Raw genomic sequence first — 23,057 nt, 5'->3', positions numbered from 1 at the left:
TGGACGAGGATTCGATTAGAACTACAAATGCAGATAAAAAGAGTAAAAAAACTACAAACATGACGGATGTGCGAGTACGACGGTTAAGTAGAGAGGTTCAGATAAAGGGGTTTGAGTGATCAACTATCAGTATTTAACCTGACGAAAATATATTTATTCAGTGCTATCCACATTATATTTCACCTGCGGCAGCATTGTGAACTCTTGTAATGACACGTTTGGCCATTAAGTTTTAAATGCATCATTATATTTAAACTGCAAACGCACGAGGAGAGTCTCTGCATTAAAGACACACGAATGGCAGATCAACGAGCGGCTACATTTCTCTCCGATACGGCAGGAGATTAATCTGAATGTGGAGGATTTGAACTGTGACGAATCTGACGATGATTGACACCGCAGGTAAACGGTGACGGGATGCACCGAACTAAGTGACAGAGTTGGTTAAAGATGACGAAGTAGTGTCCCAAAGCTTGCAGACTTTTCTGCTACACACACAAAAGTATGTACTTTTTCTTCACAAAAAGAGGACATACTTTTAGGACGTAGTATAAGTAGGCGAATTGGGACGCAGCAAAAGTGTGGAATGTTACACTTCATGCACTTCCTTATATGGTGAAGGGGGAAGGGCTTGATCGACTCTGTGTTGATTGACATATTCTTATAAAATTCATATACACAGTTTGTGTATAGTGCATCATTTCGGACACAACTTATGTCTGTCAGTGTTATTTTAGGATTGATTATATGCTATTATAGTATTTATTAATAACTCTTTCTCCGCCATTGACGGAAATGACCGACTTTGCTAGTTTTCACTGTTATACGGTATATTACTAGCCTAGAAATCTAGACGCACCCTAGCGGCAGCAAATCTAATCTGCCCGCGAGTGTCGTCTAGCAACTCTCAATACCCTTCTGAGCTGTAATCGCCCAACTCTAGCCGGGCCAATCACATCGTGTATAGAGTCGGTGGGCGGGGCCATAATGACGACGGCCGAGTTGCGTTTGCGTGCTTCTAGTAAACACAGAAACTGGCGAACGGCGGTCTTTCGAATCAGCTTTGACCGCGACTCTGGAAGACTTGGAGTTAAGCTTTTCTCTGAGAAAAGAACAAAGAACGGCACTGAAGTCATTCTTAAGAAGGGAAGATGTGTTCGGAGTTTAGCCGACCGGATACGGCGAATGTTTAATCAGTCAGCGAGCTCCGCTTCACCTTCGTTGCTCTGGTTGGTGTAGCGCTATCCTATCGCGTGCAGAGGGAGTTTGAAAGACAACCGTTTATCCGCCCCTCGGATTGAGCCGTCAATGGTGAGTTTCCAGACTAAACATCTTGATGTGGGTCCGGCTTGTCAGGCTAGTACATTACACCATATACATTAAACTGCATTTAAATCAAAACTGCCTAATGTTACTGAATATAATGTCGACCTATAGGACGGTGAAGCTTTGGGGGTGTTGATGACTCCATCTACTACATCTGTATTTGATCACCGTTCTGAATCTCATCTGGATGTAGTCTTTGACAAAAATCGAATTTTTCAGCTTTTTGCTCTAAATCTAGCTTTTTTTTTATTAAACCTCCCCATGTTCAAGTGTTAATAAAAAAGATTGCATGAAGCTATAATAAAGCAGAAGGTCTGTTCTTTCTTTTGATGCATTGCATGTTCAGATCTTTAAACAACAAAATATTCTAAAACTTTTGTAAAAAGCTGGCGGTGACTGGCAACTTTTTTTTCAAAAAATGCTGGCGTTGAAAGAGTTAAAATGTAGAATTTTGAGAGTTTATTATTATATTTTCAGATTTAATTTTAATTTTGTATTCGTTTTTTTATATTTGTATTTAGTTTATTTCAGTTTTGGTGTTTAGTCATTTTAGAACTTTTTAAACTTGTATTAGCTAGTTGCCAAGGCAAGGTGTCTCGGTTTAAATTAAATATTTTATTTTTTATTTAATCTAATTTTATTTAAATTGACAAAATGATTCAATAGTTTTAGCATTTGTTTTAGTTAACAATGACAACATGGTCTAAAAGAACATTATAAAAGTAGATTATTCTGTATTTCTTAAGATTCTTCGGAATGAAAAGTGCGTTCTAAATAAAATCTATTATTGTAATTATTATTATTATTATTATTATTATTAAATATAAGTCTGGCATGAAAAAGCGCTCTAAAAATGCTGGGTTGTGTTAACCCAAAGTTGGGTCAAATATATGGACAAACCCAACCATTGGGTTAAAAATGTAATTAAAAAAATGTAACCCAATGGCTGGGTTTATCCCAAGTGTCAACCTCCCGCGATCTCTCTTGAAGCCGATACGGAAGTAATGTGAACTGCAATTCCTCCACTGGCCACTAGAGGCATGCTCCAGAAGGGAGCAGAATCTCATTAAGCCCCATGTTAAAATTCAGAAAATTACAGCAGAAAAAAACATTTTTACAGCCTGTTACAAATTGTGGTTTTGGTGTATACGGCTAATTTTGCCCTTCATGACAATTGTGAGGGCGGTGAATTGTTTTATAACTCATTCGTTTAAGTTATATAAAGCCTTAAAGTTCTGCATAATTAAGGGCGTGGTTACTTTGAGTGACATGTGGATAGCCATTTATCCGCCGTCTATAGTCATCACGTCACCTAAGCTCCGCCCACATCCCGCCTCTTTGCCCATTTTCTGCTATCCGGGAGTGACACGCAATGACTCGCTCACAAGATGGCGGCGCCCAGCTCGCCCCTACTTTACGCTTCAGAACGGCTTATCGGAATCATATTTACATCATATTTTTTTACAGTCTATATCATCCAACTGCGGCCACAAATGGGTGTTATCGTGCTGGTGGGGGTTTCCGTTTTTGCAGACTGGAACGCCGCCTTCTTCTTCTTCACCTCTTCTGCTGAACTGCTAGCTGTCAACATCCGGATTAATATGTTCAACATTCGCTAGTTAGTTTTTCTCAAACAGAAGCTTGAAAATAAGATCTAGCATCTTGCAACATGACATCATGACTTTGCGTAAACATACACGCCACTTTCTAAAGCCAAGCGGCGTGTTATCTGTATGCATTTTGAGCTATCCGCGTGTATGTCCACACCGTGTGATTCCGCGAGAATCTCTACGCCTAAACGATCCATCATCCCCGCATGTGATTCCGCGTTTATGTCTACGCTGAAACCAACCATTATTTGTGTGTGTGTGTGTGTGTGTGTGTGTGTGTGTGTGTGTCCACAATGTAAATGGATGTATAAAGGTACTAAATTATGTTTTTTGGGGGGAAAACATAACACCGCAGAATGTTTCTAGTGATGGGTAGGTTTAGGGATCACGGATGGGTGTAGGCAATCGTTATTGTGATTGACATGGCCAAATTAAATGTTTAGAGTCTGTTGCAGGGCATTTCATATGACATTACCCATGTGCCTTGAGAAACTCATCGCGACTGGTCAATGAGACGCTACCAGGAATGCCCAATAGGTGTTTTTGTTTTGACCTTTCTTCAAAATTTGGGTTAAAACCCCGATTCGTTATTTTTTGCTGAAATATCTCTTTAAAACACACACTCACACACACACCAGCACTCTTGCGCTGACTTGCGCTTGTCTAATGTTTACCCCCCCCACCCAACCACCCCCCCAACATTAGCGCTGACCCAAAAAGGTGAACCCGTCCGGTTACCTTGGAAACCAGGCTGGCTCGGTACGCTGCCAGGGCCTTCAGGTACTCCTTCTTCGCTGCTTCTGTTTTCCGTTTGTATGCCTGCGAGGGGACGAAACACAACTGTGAACAAACACACACACACAAGCGTAACACTAAAATATGAGCACTTAACCTTGGCTTCGCACTTGGCCAGTGTCACATCAACAACTTTCACCCTCGTGCATCTACACAAAACACTATATTGAGCATAAAATCCACAGGCTCATCTTAGGTCACATTGGAGAAAATACGTTATTGCATGTCAATGTAAATGCAGAATAACTACATGTTTGACCCCATAAAGCTACTCATTTTTGATATTAGGATATCTATTATTTCATATGTCAGACTTTACAGGGTTAAAACACAATCTTTCTTTGCGGGTTCATACTGAGGAGACCATAAACACACCGAGAGTTAGAAGTGTGAAAGAAACAGGACAGAGGAAGAAAGACAGAACTCAAGCCTGGATTTAACGCAAACAAAGAGAATGAAAAGCGATGTAGGCTAATGTAATTGCTTGTCAATCATTTCACAGCCCAGAATTACGGTTTCCATTTCTTTTAGGCAACGAGTGCAGGCCAATTCCCTTCTGAAACTGGGGCGGACATCAGAATCATTTCATCTTACGAGGGAAAACACGCTTTAAATCGGTGACAGAATACGTCACGGTGCTTCCAGACACATCGAGGAGACGGCGGTAAATTGCAAATGGAGGAAAAAAAGGAATGTGACTTAACAAGATGAATATGGCTGCAGTCCCATAGGAAGATAAAAACACAAATCAGATATCTTTAATATCTCAATTCTGTCTCCTAGACAGGAAAGAGATTATATGGGGTGCGAACATTTAAAAAAATCAAAAGACAATTCCTTCCTTTTATGGAATATTGCAGTGTTTATTATACATGATTTATCCGTACACATCATTAATCTTGAATAACAGACACCTCTTCTCTGATCGGGGGCGGGGCAACCTGTCACTCACATCAGATGAGCCAATAGCAAACCACAGCCATCCAATCAAATCCCCACAGACAGAATCAAGCCCCGCCCTACATTTGTTCTTGTTTGTGAAGCGGTTCACTCGGATATACGGCACAATATGAAATAAAGACGAGCGCAACTTCCCCTTCATGATGACTTTAAAGTAAGAACTCGGTAAAGTCATGTGTTGTTGGTGGATATCTTTGTTTGGTCGTAACCTCTTCAGCAGGAATTAAACATTTATTGAGCATAGGGGTGACCCCTAATAGTCGAAGATTTGGTTTATCGATATGCAGGACCAGATTCGACCACTGATCTCATGGTCGAATCTTCGCGGGTGTTATGAAACGAGGATCATACCATTTTGGCAATATGGGGGTGCTCAATATTAGTGGTATAAAGAAGTGTCGCGGCGCTGAGTGATCGCCCCTTTAAGGGCACTGAGCTTCGCACCGGACGCGCTGCGCCTTTAAAATTCAAACACATATACACCGACGGCGGCATTCAACGCCTGTCAGTGGCGATTAAATGTATATTTCCCTCAAATCGTGAATGTATATACTGATTTCCCCCTGTACTACAAGATACACTCATCGTGCAGTGATTAAAAATTGAGCTCGCGCGTGGCGCGTAATGTTCACGTCTGCCTGGTGTGGGATCCTGAGACACGGCGCTGAGCTTCAGTCCGGTGTGAGATCCCCTTTAGGCTCAATCGGCTTAAGAACGTGCATATAAATACACTCAAAGTGTTCTTTTCCTCTCTAGGCAGGTATTTTTTTAGGTTTATTTATCAAAATGTTCTTTTATATATTTGTGTGATGTTCTGTGTTTCGATCGCGGCTTATGCGGAAATGTTATGAGAGAACGGTTAATTTATGAATGTGTAGTGTAGCCTAGTTTTGATCACTTTATTAAAAGTGGTGGCTGTGTGTCGTGTGTAAAGTAAAATAAAAATAGTCTTAGCCTCATGCTGACTAGTGTCCTGCCCTTCCCAACCCGTTTATACTGTTTATTTTTTTTCCAGTCTATGGTTTACACACACACAGATGATTCGACTATCGGTCGACCATAGAGAGATTAGAAAATTCTGATTCGAATGTGTAAATCTTTAGTCGGGGACACACCTAATTGAGCACATGCACATATTGTCATCTGTCTCTTTAAATGCTCGAGCACATTACAGCAGGATGGGTTCTGATTGGCTGTCAGTGTTTTATCATTCATCAGCTGGAAAAGAACGCTCTGAAAGTGATTCCGATGATATTGTTTCTCTGTGCCGTTGGTTATAGCTGTGGTGTGGATCTTTATTGTCATTATTAAAGTTATCGTCATTGCTGTGAATGGGCCACTTGACATTTTACCAACTGTAAATTTGCAACTTACTCTCATTAGGGACCGTTCGGTTAGGATTCGGGTTATTAGTATAAGTTGATATGCTCTTGTCTGTTTGGGGACAATCAAAATAACGTGTTATTGAATATCATTTTAAACGATTGAACCTTAAAAAAATGTAAAAAGATCAGCAAACGGGAAACAAAACAAAAAATACTTCCATAACAGTAACTGCACCAGTTGGGACAGTGATGTTGGTCTAACATGGACTTTTTTTGCATGTAATAATTTTAATGCATTCATGCATTTAATGATTTTTTTATGCATTTCATTATTTTGTATGCATTTAATAATTTTTATGAATTTAATGATTTTATGCATTTAAGCATTTATTTATAATATGATTTTTATTCACATTTCTTAGTAGTTTCTTTTTTTACAGTTGATTTGTGAGTGTGGATTTACAGTCAGCGCTTCAAGTTTTAATTATTCAATTCAAGTTTATTAGTATACTGCTTTTTTACATATTGTTTCAAAGCAGATTTATAGAAAATGCTCATTTCAACCCATCGCTGTTGATCTGTCAGCATGTTTAAGGAGTTGATTTTAACCAACAGAACACACACAACCATGCATTACTCTCACATACCTTCAGCGATCGTAAGTGTGTGACCTTGCGTGTTGCTGGTTAAATATTGAACGGGGTGGTGTGGTTTTTTTTGTAGTAATGAACTCCCAAGGAGCTTTGGTTTCAAATTAATTTAACCTCCACTAATGAGTGGCCCTAACGACAGCAGCTCTTAAATAAATTACCATGCCTAAGGATTTCTAATTATTCCAAAGTGAGCGGATTCATTAGCAATTGAAGCCGTCAGAGAGGGAGCAGGTCGCTATGAATTAGAAGTAACGGGAGCGTCTGTGCCACGAAGCATGTGTTGGCGTCTTAATCGTGACACGGCCGTCGCCCCCCGCAGAATTAGCTGTAATTGTACCTTAATGAAATGTTCTTGTTTGATAACCGGTTAATTATGGAAGACAATAACTCGCGAGACCCGCTGACACGGGGAATGGGCTTAAACCCGGAGGGGGAGAGATAAATATTGCGCTGGATTTTAGCATAAGAGGGAGACGGAAGACGTGAAAACTCTTGAATTCTGTCTGAATCTGAAAAACTGATGGTGTGATCTTCAGCTCTGACAGGATGAGAAACAACACAAGTTGAGTTTGAGACGTTATTATCTAGTGCTGGACGATCCCACGGACGTTTCCAGAAGAGCAAAGCCTGATAATTAATGAGGCCGGCGCTCCGGTGACATTCCCATGAAAGAACGAGATCATTACACTCGAGTGAGAGCATCTACAGCACAAAAACATGAATCTGATGAACACACGTCCAGGTCACATGACACACTCGCATTTAAAAACAATACAAATAATATCAAATGTTTAGAGTTCATATTTAAATATGAAGTATATCTGGACATATTATTATTATACACATTTTCATGATAATGTCACAATGATAAAAGTGTTTAAAATGTAAAATATGATTTTGTAAAAATGAAATATGAAGTATGTCTAGAAAATGTTCTTGATATTTAGTAAAAATAAAGACAAATATTAATATATTTAAACACAAAACATAAACTTATGTATTTGTACTTTATGTATTTGTATTATGTACTTATGTATCGCATTTAAAAACAATACAAATAATATCAAATGTTTAGAGTGGAGGGTGGTAATGCTTAATCTTTATACATTTTTTATAAAAGATGAAGTACATCTGTAATATATCTGGACATATTATTGAGATTTAGTCAAAAAAAGGTTTTAAAAAAAATTGAATAAATAAAAAATGTATTGGGGGGGGGTGCTACATTTTCATAATAATGTTACAATTAAAAAAGTGTTTAACATTTAAAATATGATTTTGTAAAAATGAAATATGAAGTGTGTCTAGAACATTTTCTTGAGATTTAGTAAAAATAAAGTCAAATATGGATATATTTATACACACAAAACATAAACTTAAGAAAGCCACTGGAGTGTGTTTGTGTGTGTTTGTGAGAGCCGGTCCTTAATGAACTGGGTGTGACTGGAGCTCTGAAGCTTCTCTAAGCAGTAAATAAATGTTAGGGAATGAGAGCTTATTGCCTGCGGTTGAGAGGGCGGCTGGAATTATGCCTGTTCAGCCACCGCGGTTCTACATCATTTAACATATTCATCATTCACATGACTGACAGGTCAGGGCCATCACTAAAAGAAATGACAGTCATCTATTGGAGCAGAGGCCTATCAATCATCCACTAATGGCCCTATCAGAGCGGCTCCTCTGCAGACACGACTCCTCCCACTCTGCTCTCTTCACACAATACTGCGCTCGGAGGATGAGAAACAAGGTTGAGCTAGCTACCCTAGATTAATATATAATAGCACTAAAGCTCACCGCAACGATTTTTAAACAATAAAATAAAACGACAAGTAAATATATTATAGTATTTTCATTATATAATGTATTATTGGATGAATGGATGGATGGATGGATGGATGCATGGATGGATGGACGGTTGGACGGATGGATGGATGGATAGCTGAATGGATGGTTAAATGGACAGATGGAATAATGGATGGATGATAGATGGAAAAAAGGATGGATGATAGTTGGAATAATGGATAGATGGATTAATGGATGGATGGATGGATAGACAGATGGAATAATGGATTGATGATTGATGGAATAATCAATGGATGATAGATAGAATAATGGATGGATGGATGGATGGATGGATGGATGGATGGATGGATGGATGGATGGAATAATGGATGGATTGATGATAGATGGAATAATGGATTGATGATTGATAGAATAATGGATAGATGGATTGATGATTGATGGAATAATGGATTTATGATTGATAGAATAATGGATGGATGGATTGATGATAGATGGAATAATGGATTGATGATTGATAGAATAATGGATGGATGGATTGATGATAGATGGAATAATGGATTGATGATTGATAGAATAATGGATGGATGGATTGATGATAGATGGAATAATGGATGGATTGATGATTGATAGAATAATGGATGGATGGATTGATGATAGATGGAATAATGGATAGATGGAATAATGGATAGATGGAATAATGGGTGGATTGATAATAGATGCAATAATGGATAGATGGAATAATGGATAGATGGAATAATGGATGGATTGATAATAGATGCAATAATGGATAGATGGAATAATGGATGGATTGATAATAGATGCAATAATGGATTGATGATTGATAGAATAATGGATGGATGGATTGATGATAGATGGAATAATGGATTGATGATTGATAGAATAATGGATGGATGGATTGATGATAGATGGAATAATGGATGGATTGATGATTGATAGAATAATGGATGGATGGATTGATGATAGATGGAATAATGGATAGATGGAATAATGGATAGATGGAATAATGGATGGATTGATAATAGATGGAATAATGGATAGATGGAATAATGGATAGATGGAATAATGGATGGATTGATAATAGATGCAATAATGGATAGATGGAATAATGGATGGATCAATTGTGTCTTGTAAAACATACTCCAATAATCTGTTAAAATTATTGAAAAATCATTTTTAAAGAATCGTGCTCTATTGACAGATTTCATAACACATCTCACTCATTCATATTCGTCAATGAACAGCCTGATGTATGAACATGCTGTCTATGTAGGGCACTCACTAGGGACTGAAACAGAGCCGGAGTGTAAAGTTTGGAACGTCCTCTGCAAGAACAAGACATTTGTTCATTTACTCGAGGTGGCAAGAACAAGAGCAAAGTTGGTTCTGGCCAGTGCATGCCATACTTCACGAGAAAAGCAGGTGCTGATCATCTGCGTCTCTCCGCATTAACCACGCCTACTTTAAATGTCTGACCAATCACACAATAGTTCTCGGACACCCGCAAGAAAAAAGTTCTGCTCAGGCGATGTGTCGAGAACAAGCTGCGAGAACTCCCAAACCAGGGATACGAGAACAAAATTACGTCATTTTGTTCTCGCAGCCCTGAGAGTGAGAATTTTTTTCTCTGTTCATGCGGCGTATGTTGCAGCGTTAACCTCTTAAACTCCGAGGACCCTCTACAGGGTCCGGAATGACATCGTCATGTATATACTTTCCATTTTAAATGTCTGTGGAGCAGCTCTGACCTCATAAATTCATTTTGAAAGTGTGTAACTCAGGCCCTGTGTGCTCTAGGACCCTGCAGACTGTTTGGGCTGCTTCCAGCATGTATAATTAATTTAATGACACTGGGATATTGCATTTATTTCACTGTATATGGTGAGGGGAGGGGTGATGGAGGGGGGTAGCAGGGTCGGGGGAGGGGGAAAAAAGGGGGGGTCATCCCTTCAGACCCATTTGAGTAAATCTGTCATACAACATGACACAGACAAACTTCTTCTTTCCACTATTTTCTGTAATTTAGTGGAAACAGCCCAAACTGTCTGCAGGGTCCTAGAGCACACAGGGCCTGAGTTACACACTTTCAAAAATGAACTTATAATTTTTTTTTTTCAAAAAGCGCCTACTTTTTGGGGGGGTTATTCCAGTTTAGACAACATATACTTACATGTTTATCACTTTTAGCAGTGTTTTATGCAACTTCATAGAGTTTCCTGTAAAATGACACCAACATTTTGAACCTAGACCACTGTGTGCGTGTATGGGAGGCTTTACAATTTGGGTAGGCCAAATCCAGGCGGAAATCCCAAAAAATGGTCTTGGAGTTTAAGTTAAAGGGTTAGTTCACCCAAAAATGAAAATTATTCATTAATTCCTCTCCCTCATGTCGCTAGACACCCGTCAGACCTTCGTTCATCTTCAGAACACAAATGAAGATATTTTAGTGTAAAGCTGAGAAAGGCTTCAGATAGGCCTCCATTGGCATTCAGTCCATTCCCACTCACAAGACCCATAAAGGCCCTAAACACATCGACACACAGCCCATCTCACTACAGCGGCTGCACAATAATGTTACAATGCCACGAGAATAGTTATTGTGCACAAAAATCAAAATAACGACTTTATCCGCCAAGTTATTGTCTTCCGTGTCGGTCTCACTCCTCCTCTTCTGGGCCATGAACGGCGGAGCTCCGTCAGATATTCTCGCGCATGCGTCGAGTTCACGTCAATAACTTGGTAACACAATAACTATTCTCGTGGCATTGTAACATTATTGTGCAGCCGCTGTAGTGAGATGGGCTGTGTGTCGATGTGTTTAGGGCCTTTATGGGTCTTGTGAGTGGGAATGGACTGAATGCCAATGGAGGCCTATCTGAAGCCTTTCTCAGCTTTACACTAAAATATCTTCATTTGTGTTCTGAAGATGAACGAAGGTCTGACGGGTGTCCAACGACATGAGGGAGAGGAATTAATGAAATTATTTTCATTTTTGGGTGAACTAACCCTTTAAGCTTCTTCCAATCTGGCCAAACGTCAGGAGCAGGTGATGATCTCACCAAAGATGACATAACCGGCACTAATCAGCCAATTAAACGAGCGTCCTCGTGACCGCATCAGTCCGGAGACACGGAGCTGAGTCACGGAGGAACGATCCCTTTCCCAGCGAGAGAAAGAGTCACCTTGTTATCCCAGATAAATAAACACAACAAACACACGCCGGCCAAGGACGAGCCTGATTATGCGAGGAATTTGTGAAGAAAAACCGAACGGAGCCTGGAGTCTTCCAGCGAGCGAAGGGTTAAAGCGCACAAACAATAACATTGGGGAGAGCAGATGTCCTTGAGGGCGAATTGAAGGGCGCTGGGTGATGGCTAATCTCGTATTCTCAGCATGATCGAATCACCAGGCAACAGATATAAATAAAAAGAGCCCAGGAAATGAGGAATTCACATTCAAGGGTGTCAGCAGCAAAATGAAGATTCATGGTGAAGAGGGGAGAGTGAAGGAGGCAAAAATTAACTGCAAATAAAAGGACACAGCAGCTCTCAGAACAAGAAAAGAGGAGAGCGAGTGAGTGAGTGAGCAGAGAAATATCAGTCTGTGAGCGCGCCGCACTCTGTCACTGAGGCAGGTGGCTCTTATTTGACATGCAATAGCAGCCGTGTGTTATGGAGGATATGCTAAAAATACAGCGGCCATCTCAAACACACACACACACACACACACACACACACACACACACGGTCGAGCTCATTACCGACACACTCACACTTTCTCATGCACATACTAGAGACTCACTCAAATACACTGATTACAGAACAAATACACTCTTATACATCATCTGTCTATCTATACACAAAACCAGTGAATACTTTTATTCAGCATTACACTGATCAGTGTTTCCACAAATAATCATAAGTGTGTGTTGATCATCAGATCCTCATCTGAGAAGGATCAGTGACACTGAAGACTGGAGTAATGATGATAAACTCAGCTTTGATCACAGGAATAAATTACACATTACTATATATTCACATGGAGAAAAAAAATATATTTTGAATTGTATTGTAATATTTCACTTTTTTTTTATAAATCAGACCTCTTTGTAAAAGCATTAAGAAATATTTCCAATCCCAAACTTTTAAATGGTATTTTATCCATCCATCCATCCATCCATCCATAAATCCATCCATCCATCTATCCAACCCACATCCATTCCTAAATCCATCCATTCACCCACACATCCATCCATTAATCCATCCATCCATCCACCCATACATCTATCCATTCATACATCCTCCCATCCATCCCCACATCTACCCATCCATCCATCCATCCATCCATTCATTCATACATCCTTCCATCCACCCACACATCCATTCCCACATCCATCCATCCATCCATCCATCCATCCACCCATCCACCCATCCATCCATCCATCCTCCCATCCATCCACCTATACATCTATCCATTCATCCATCCATCCATCCATCCATCCATCCATCCATCCATCCATCCATCCATTCATCCATCCTCCCACACATCCACCCATCCATCTATCCATTCATTCATCCTCCCATCCACTCACACATCCTTCCATCCATCCCACATCTATCTATCCATCCTCCCACACATCCACCCATCCATCTATCCATTCATTCATCCTCCCATCCACTCACACATCCATCCATCCATCCCACATCTATCCATCCATCCATCCCCACATCTATCTATACATCCTCCCATTCATCCATCTATCTTTCAATCCATCCATACATCTATCCATTCATACATCCTCCCATCCACCCACACATCCATCCATCCATCCATCCCCACATCTATCTATACATCCTTCCATTCATCCATCTATCTTTCAATCCATCCATACATCTATCCATTCATACATCCTCCCATCCATTCCAACATCCATCAATCCATTCATCCATTTGGTTTTGTCTTAAAAAATGTCAGACAAAGCTGATATTTCAAAGAAATATTGTATAACTAAGATCTCCACTAAGACTCCTGAGCCACTTCCGAGCCACAAACCATTGGTCTGAATTGACTCACTTGTTTCTGTTCTTCTCCCAGACTGTCCCACATGGAGGCCACGATCTTGGAGACGTCTCCGAAGGTGGCGTTGGGATTTTGGCCCTTGATGGCGGCCTGAGTGTCCCTGAAGAAGAGTGCGTAGGCTGAGACGGGCTTCTGCGGCTCGTTGGGGTCCTTCTTCTTCTTCTTCTTCTGAGGTTTGGGCTTGGGCTTCATCATGTCAGAGGAGGGTCGCTTCTCTCCTGTGATCTGAAGGGGAAGAGAGAGAGAAACCAAATGAGTCGTGAGTCAACAACACACATGATTTTTCTAAAGCTCAAATGCAAAAATTCTTGTGAATAAATAAATCTGTGGAAATATGTTTGAATGCTGCATTCACACCAAGCGGCAACCTCCCGCAATCTTTCTTGAAGCCAATACGGAAGTAATGTAAACTGCAATTCCTCGACTGGCTCCAGAAGGAGCAAAATCATGTTAAAATGCCCAACTTTACAGCAGAAAAAAACATGTTTACAGCCTGGGACAAATTGTAGTTTTGGTCTATACGGCTAATTTTGCCCTTCGTGACGACTGTAAGGGCGGTGAATTGTTTTATAACTCATTCGTTTACGTTATATAAAGCCTTAAAGATCTGCATAATTAAGGGTGTGGCCACTTTGAGTGACAGGTGGATAGCCATTTGTCCGCCGTCTATAGTTTTTGATATTGAGTTTGTTACTCTTTGCCTTTTTGCTGTATTATGTTACCGCGTAAATTTGTTCTGCATTTATCTCTCTTGTCCTTTCTTAGTCTGCTATTGTTCTGCCAATGCTGCTTTTCTAATTAATTATTATTTTTTTGTCTGCTAATGCTATTTTATTCTATTACTGCTTTCTGTCTTGATGTCTAATTTGTATTGCTTTTCCTTCTATTTTCCTTTGTTTAGTTTTACTTTGGACTTTTATCTGGCTTTTTTGTAAAGCACTTTGGTGAGTGGCTGTTGTAAATGTGCTGTATAAATAAATTGACCTTGACCTATAGTCATTGCGTCACCTAAGCTCCGCCTTTTTGCCCATTTTTTGTTATCTGGGATTGACGCTCGATGACTCGCTCACAAGATGGCGACGGCCAGCTCGTCTCTACTTTACGCTTCAGAACGGCTCTTCAGAATCCTATGGGTGACGTCACAGACACTACGTCCCTATTTTTTTACAGTCTATGATTCAGACATGGTGACTACAAACAAAGACTTTAGATATACAAAGATGGCGAATGGGATAAAGTGCAATGCACACAAAGAGCCAGTTGGTAAAGTCTTTCCTTGAAAGAGACTACAAATCAGTGCCTGAAAGAATGTGTAAAGAATGAAATATTAAATGCATGTGTAGTTTGTCAATATCTGAGCATTCTTCGAGTGCGTCTACATCTCCCAACATGCACTCCTGTTCCAGTCACATGCATGTTTGGCGATGCAAATGCGGGTTGTCTTTTATCTGCAAACATCATGAAATAAAAATGGGATGCACTGGATTCCAGAATGCTTTCAGTCAAGCGACGGTGCTGTAATCTGCTCTGACAGTTCATGGACTCTCTTCAGAGCGCTGAAACATTGCGGCTGAAATTGATTTCTTAATGCAGAGTCCAGCAGACGTTGTTAATATCCCATTTGAATCAGTGCTGCATCATCTCATGTCTGATGCACACTAATACGCGTTTCTTCATCTAAAACCACTGAGCATTCAAAATAGAAACACATTCCATTATTTAAACCAGTAGAAATGAGGATACGGACAGAGAAATAAAGCACGGTGAACAATACGCCTTTGTCTTTAACAGGACTGAAAACACAGAAGAGTGAACGAGGTTTCTAGGGCAGAACTTGACGGTTAGATAACATCATTCTCTCTCATCAGCATTTTCAATGTACCAAAAAAGAGAAACTAATGAAGAGAGAGGAAATGTAGCATGAAACGCTGGCTGATGCTCCATTAAAACTCCATACACGTCTGACTTTACATGTGATTTACATGATGACACACACCCACACACACACACACACACACACACACACACACACACACACACACACACACACACACACACACACACACCATCACTGCCATGAGTTAAAAACATGTCTTAAAGTTAACATGAAATCATAAACTGACGCGTGAGGAGGACTCAGAAACAATTCATTTTTATTTTAAGAATTTGAAAATATTAAAAAAAAATGAAATATTAAAAAAGTAAATACTAAAGACAAGACATTAGTGTGTGTGTGTGTGTGTGTGTGTGTATATATACATTTTATTATCAAATATTATGTTATTAAATAAAGTAAATATTAAAGATTATACTAATATATTTAAATATTATTCATATTATATATATATATATATTTAATAATAGTATATATATATATATATATATATATATATATATATATATATATATATATATATATACACTATTATTATATTGTTATAATAAGTTAAATAACAGTATATAACATTAAAAAAATGAAAAAGTAAATACTAAAGACTAGACGTTTATATTAATATAAAAGTATAGTCATATATATATATATATATATATATATATATATATATATATATATATATATATATATATATATATATATATATATTTAATAAAAGTAAATAAAGTTATATAAAATTATTAGTTATTTTATAAAAGGTTAATTTTACAGTAAGTTAAATTTGGTTCAATAAATTGTTCTGCAAATTAAACACAGAAAATAAAAAAATTAATGTCCAAAATGATGTTTTCAAAATGAATTGATCAATCTGCATACTAAAAATATTCATACGTGGCTTGACTAGAGTCGAGTCCAAACGTGTCAGTCCAAATGTTTTTTATATTTTGGACAGTGTGTGTGTGTTGAGTGTGTACAGTGCACGGTTTCCTAATGTTTCACGCGTGTTCTCGTGTTCCTGAGGACATAACACACCTCAGAAGAAGATTTCTGATGAAGCTTATGTAAATGCTTTAATGCAGTGTTTTGCTTTGTGTTTGATTTGAACATTTATATTTTTATATACCACTGCTAGTATGTGCATGAGCGTTTCTTAAATGTGTGTCATTCATGTGCTTGTCCACACGCGTCGCTTATTTGTGCACAGCTGCATATTTCCAAACTGAAGACCCCTGGATTTAATTATTGTGCAAAAACACACACACTCACACGTGCATGAACACACACAGCACATGTCAATTACACACAGGTAAAAAAAGCAGCACATGCGTTCTGGGAATAGACCGGAATCCAGCCACTAAAGGCTTCAGATTTATATACAGTTAATTGAATTAAGCGTAAACACACACACACACACACACAGACGCACACACACACATGCCCTCCATAAGCTCACAGCACATTCCAGAGGAGAATTAAACACAGTGTCACAGAGTTTAAATACATAAGCGTGCATTTGAATGTGTCAAGGAAATACCGATGGGAATGAAAAGTGCTAATTGTTGCCTTCGTCCAGACGGCGTCATTATTAAACCCAACAATACCGGCCGACTGAAACACTTCTGACATATTTTGACTGGCAACAGAGTGGCTTTAAATCTACTCGGACCAGGTATAATTGCACCGGACCTTGTGCTGCATTAGGCCGGACTCTTCCATAAGCCGGCTGAAGAACAATGTAATTTAAACATCATGTAAGTTAATTCACTCTTTGTATTCTCCAATCCAATTAAGCATGCGGCGTTGCGATAATGAGGGATTTCGAGCTGCCTGCGCATTACATGCAACATTCAAATTAAATTCAAACTGACACTTCCAATAAAAGGAGAGGATGACGGACAAGCAGGAGTAATTGGTTTTCTGGGACAATGAAAATGAAAAGAAGGATAGAGAGAGAGAGAGAGAGAGAGAGAGAGAGGGAGGGAGAGAGAAACAGAGTAATGTTTTTGCCAGCAAATCACAGCGAACAAAAGACGTCAAGATGTGAAGTTAAAACGCAGAGATTTGTAAACACCATTGAGACACGCGGAAAACATTCACACTGAAGATGCTTTTAAATATTCTCAAAGCTCTCGTCTGCCATTTGTGCTCCTTTAGTGAACGCAACAGATGGATAAAATCACATCCATTCATTTTCATAACGTATAAACCTTTCAATTCACTGATGATATGTCATTTTGTAGGCAAAATTTGTATTTGGCCATGCAACAGTTTGTAGGCCAGCAAGTTTTTGTCTCTTTTGCTCATCAAAAATTGTGATATATTATTATGATTCATAACAGCTGCTCTCTATGTGAATATATAGTAAAGTGTAATTTATTCCTGTGATCAAAGCTGAATTTATCATCATTACTCCAGTCTGATTCTTAACTAATCATTCTCATATCATGCTCAAGAAACATTTATGATTATTATCAAGATTGAAAACGGTCATAGTAGTGTAGAAACCCTGATTCATTTTATTTTCTAGGATTCTTTGATAATTTATTTCTTTTGTATGTCAACTGAATGTGTTAACGCAGGATGAAAGTGCTCATCACTGTCCCCAAACCTTTTTAAAGATGGTGTAAATCTTACAATCATTGACTGCAAATCAACATGTTATCACTAATGCTTTACAATTAGCGGTTACACTTTATTTTAAGCTGTCTATGTTGCACTTTAATTATACATTTAAGCATTGAGGAAGCTACATGTGCCTACTATAGAGTTAGGATTGGTTTAGGGATAGTTGCATGTTATAATGCATAATTTATAGTAATTACTATACACTGTAAAAAAAGTGTTGGGTTAACTTAAAAAAGTAAGTAACTTGGTTGCCTTAAAATTTTGAGTTTATTGAAATTACAAATTTGAGTTGAGACAATGAAGGAAATTCGTTTAATAAATAGAAACTCAAAATATTATTGTATCTGAACCACATAAAAAATGTAAAAAATCATGAAAATAGCACAATTTGGCTGCGTCATCACAAATAAAACACACAATTACCCAATATGCTTACAAAATCTTTGAATGATATTTTAATAAAGGTTGTCGAATCTCAAAAAAAAATTCATTGTATTAACTCAAATTTTTCATTTCAATTAACTCAATTAATGGCAACCAGATAACTTATTTTTTAAAATAATTTTTTACAGTGTAGTAACTACATATGTAACACGAGTTACCCAATTAGCTAATGCAACTAACAATACTTTTACAGCATGCATTAGTAACATTTCAAGGTGTATAAATTAATAATATAATATTAATTGTGTCGTTAGTTTATGATAGCTGATGCATTAACAAACCCTAACGAAACAAAAATATATTGCAGTATATTGGAAAATATCATGTAATACATTAGGCAATATATTCACATATATGGGATTTAATATTTATATTCTCCAATATATTGCAATATATGAAAGCGGCAATCATTTGTATATTTTGCAATATATTACAGGAATATATAATATATTGTATAATACCATCAATATATTATTCCATGTATTTACAATATATTATATATTTCAAGTAATATATTGGTAAATATATTTTTCTTTCGTAAGGGAATGGTGTTGTAAAGTGTCTTTCTAAGGAGAAAATGCATGGTGCTGCGTTCGACTTTGAACGTGTAGCACTGTAAAAAATGAATTGTTCAATAAGTTATGACAACATATGTTTTTACATTGTTTTAACTCATCAAAATAAGTTAAGAAATGTTAAACTTTTTTTATTAGTTATACAAGATGTAACTCAATTTTGAAAGTCAGTTTAACATAATTTAAGTTGAAACATCCAAGTCGATTGTACTGCAAACTTTCAAAATGTGCCTGAAAAGACGCCAGCGCTTTGGAGGAAACGTTCATGTACCTTTGTGTGGTACTTTGCTTCCTCTTCCTGGGCGGAGCTTGAGGGGGAGGGCGTGGCTGACTGACTTCCTGACGATGACGGAGAACCGTGCGTAAAGGAGCCTTGGCCAATCTGAGAGCTGAGCTGGGACAGGGCGCTCATGGGGTGGGGCAGTATCCGGGCAGATCTGTTTAGCATGGGGCTGTGGTGGGCACGGGGGTAATAACTGCCCGCTTGCCCCGCAAACGCCGGCATCTAGGGTGAGAGAAGAAGACCAGACTTTACTACGAGTAATTTTGAAAAGAAATCACCAATTGAGGCCGTTTCGGCTTTAGTCTTTTCTCTTCTACAGAGACCCTTTAAAAAGATATTCGCTTCTTCCTTCACCCTTTGAAGCAGACGTCTGATTATTGGTGGCTAGTTAAGACGACTCCAGGACTACAAAAATGAATGCATTAACTATTGAGGCCGTAAATATACGACGCAATGCAAAATTGCAATGCAACTGAACCCTGGGGTTTTGAAAGTGCCCGTTATAGTTTCAGCCTGACTTATATCATAAACAGATTAGAGAGTGATCTAGATAGATAAGCATCATTTACAGTAAGTCATCAACCGCACTTCTCTCAGCATGAATGTCAAAGCTGCTTCAGAAAGCCACAACGCCATTGGTGCTCAACCCGGAAGAATCCCAAAGCGACCACAAAAATGACTTGACACTTAAAAACAACAGTGAGAACTCACCACATGAGACATAAATCATATATGCATACATAATTGAGTAAATATCCATATGCACAGGGATGTAAAATTGCAATCTTGATGAAATTAGAATTAAATTCTAATTTAAGCAATAACTTAAATTAGATCAAACTGACTTCAAAATTAGTTGAATCTTGTATAACTTATATAAAAAAGTTAAAAATGGCTTATTTTGATGAGTTAAAGTAATTGTTGTAACCGAAAAGCTATTTGCATGGTGCAAAATCAATATTTTATTGCTTATCTCTCTTGGATAAATGTATTGTGGTTGTTTGGTTCATAAAACAGCATGCACAGTGATGCACCTCTTTATTTGACATGCATTATTACATTTATTGGAATACATATTTAAATAAAAATAGCGTGCACAGTGATGTAAAGTTGCAATCAAGTCATTTCAACTTAAATTAGATCAAACTGACTTCAAAATTAGTTGAATCTTGAATAACTTATTTAAAAAAAGTTGAAAATTGCTTATTTTGATGAGTTGAAGTGATGTAAAAACGTATATAGTGAAGAGCGAATCGTGGCTGAAATGCAATTTGCATGGCGCAAAATCAATATTTTAGTGCTTATCTCTCTTGGTTAAAACTTATTGTGGTTGTTTGGTTAATAAAATAGCCTGCACAGTGATGCAACTCTTTATTTGACATGTATTATACTAAATCCTATTTTTGAGATGCACAAGATGAAGCCAGACATTGCTAAATTCAGTTGGTTAATTTGTAAAAGAAAAAGGCAGTGGTTCTAATTTTCCACAAATTACCGAATCCCCTCAAACTAAATCATATATGCTAAATAACCATACACACAGTAATGTAAAGCTGCCACCTTAAAACAATGTAAAACTCATATTGTCGTAACTTATGGTATGTACAGAAGTGCAAATTGTGGCCAAAATTGACTGTACATCAACACTGCATCGCATTTCTCAACCTTATTGTGGTTGTTTAGTTAATAAGATGCTGAAATAACGTGCACAGTGATGCAACTCTTTATTCGACATGCGTTAGTACATTTATACCATGCAAAATCCTATTTTTCAGATGCATAAGATGAAGCCAGGCATTGCTAAATTAAGTTAGTTAATTGGCTAAAAATGCAACGCTTCTCTCAAATCACAGAATCCTCTCAAACTAAGCATCCGTAACTCTTGTATTTTAATATTTCACCATGTTTCATTTCCATCGCTGCTCTTCAAAAGGCATCTCATCGGGAGATGCGAGCGGATGTCGACGGCAGGACTGCGAATGGATGTATTCATTTACACATAAATAGGAATACTTAGCCAGCCACGAATCAAAAAGAAAGAGAAATAGAGAAAGTTGATGAACTAGCATTTATTAGCTGCATGCAACATTCACGAGTTGAGCTGAATTAAACATCAACTGTGTGCTTTTAAAATGATTCATGAAGTCTGGGCAGAGTAAACATTACCGTAACGGCTGTGATCTTAGCGAGAGCTTGTAATAGTGCTAATTAACCTCTCAAGACTTGCTAATAGATGAAATTTAAAATGAAAGGGCGAGAAAAATGCATGAAGTCCACAAGCGCAGGGGGTGCGCGGAGCTCTTTCTTGCATTAGGCTGAATCTACAGGACATCCTAGTGTGTGTCGGTACAAAAGCAGACCTGAAACAAAGGCTTTCCTCATTTAGACGTTTCAGATCTCGAATACTCAACAGCCCCTCCAAACGCAGCCCAAACACAACCTCCAACCTCAAATCAAATTTCAGCAACACCATTAGTTCAATTTTCAAATGCAGCGAAACAGCTTTAATGTTGGAGAGAGAGAGAGAGCGAGAGAGAGAGAGAGAGAGAGAGAGAGAGAGAGAGAGAGAGAGAGAGAGAGAGAGAGAAAATCCATTAATTTTCCATTTTCCGTGGAGTTGCTCTTTAAGGGCTTTCACAAACCAAGAAGCATTGAAAAACCAATTAATCAAACATGAATGGCCTATCATAGCGACGGCAACCCCATTTCCATAGCAACCGCTGCCGGCCAAGAGCATCACCCTCTTCTTTAATCTGGGCGCAGAACACACAAAAGACAAGAGGGAGAGAGAGAGAGAGAGAGGGAGAGGGAGAGGGAGAGAGAGAGAGAGAGAGAGAGAGAGAGAGAGAGAGAGAGAGAGAGAGAGAGAGAGAGAGAGAGAGAGAGAGAGAGAGAAAGAGAGAGAGAGAGAGAGGGAGAGAGATAGAGAGAGGGAGAGAAGAGAGGGAGAGAGAGAGAGAGGGGGAGAGGAAGAGAAGAGAGGGAGAGAGAGAGAGAGAGAGGGAGAGAAGAGAGGGAGAGAAAGAGGGAGAGAGGGAGAGACGGCCGGCAAAGCCCAACGGGCTCACGGAGTGATTTTTCACATTACAGCCGAATTCTGTGATTGGAACCTTTGTTGGGACAAAAGGTACTGGGACGACTCCGCAGTCAGCTGCAAAAACTACCAATCTATCATACTCTATTCTCTCTCTCTCTCTCCCCTCTCTCTCTCTCTCTCTCTCTCTCTCTCTCTCTCTCTCTCTCTCTCTCTCACTGAATAATTTATGGTATTTGTTTCCAAAGCATCATTGCAGCGCCCTCGTCCCGTTTGAAATTCTGAATATCATTTCAATAGTGTTGACTCAAATTACTGGCCCATTTTTTGCTGAGAAAAGGCAGTGGCACAAAAATTAAATGAGAATACAGTGAATAAATGCACACGAAAACCTGAGATTAACCGTGTTTTATCTCTCTTTCTGTTTAGGGACCTGCCAAATACACAAGATGAAATTCTCAGCAACGCTCAACAAAATATCCATTTGCATATCTTTTGTGTGTGTGTGTGTGTGTGTGTGTGTGTGTGTGTGTGTGTGTGTGTGTGTGTGTGTGTGTGCTTCAAATGTTCTCCTATGATTCTGAACGGACAACTTAACAAATTAACCTGTAACTTACTAGAGGCTCCGACCAA

General features: G+C 38.5%; 1 protein-coding gene across 7 annotated transcripts in view; it reads right to left on the bottom strand.

Annotated features, from left to right (window-relative positions):
- tox2 (TOX high mobility group box family member 2) overlaps positions 1-23,057 on the bottom strand; it is a 194,356-nt gene that overhangs the window by 13,400 nt on the left and 157,899 nt on the right. For 4 of the 7 annotated variants that reach the window (XM_067458745.1, XM_067458742.1, XM_067458746.1 and 1 more), the window contains 3 exons: positions 19,379-19,612; positions 13,564-13,794; positions 3,675-3,755 (listed from right to left, as the gene is read on the bottom strand). In XM_067458745.1, the coding sequence (XP_067314846.1) occupies positions 3,675-3,755; positions 13,564-13,794; positions 19,379-19,612 (546 nt within the window). The remainder of the gene's footprint in view (positions 1-3,674; positions 3,756-13,563; positions 13,795-19,378; positions 19,613-23,057) is intronic. The other 3 variants (XM_067458747.1, XM_067458749.1, XM_067458748.1) reach the window with 1 other exon arrangement.

This window comes from Pseudorasbora parva, chromosome 12, assembly GCF_024679245.1.
Source record: "Pseudorasbora parva isolate DD20220531a chromosome 12, ASM2467924v1, whole genome shotgun sequence".
Classification (NCBI taxonomy): Eukaryota; Metazoa; Chordata; class Actinopteri; order Cypriniformes; family Gobionidae; genus Pseudorasbora; species Pseudorasbora parva.
Note: the sequence above shows the minus strand (reverse complement) of the source record. Positions and strands in the feature narration are given on the sequence as shown.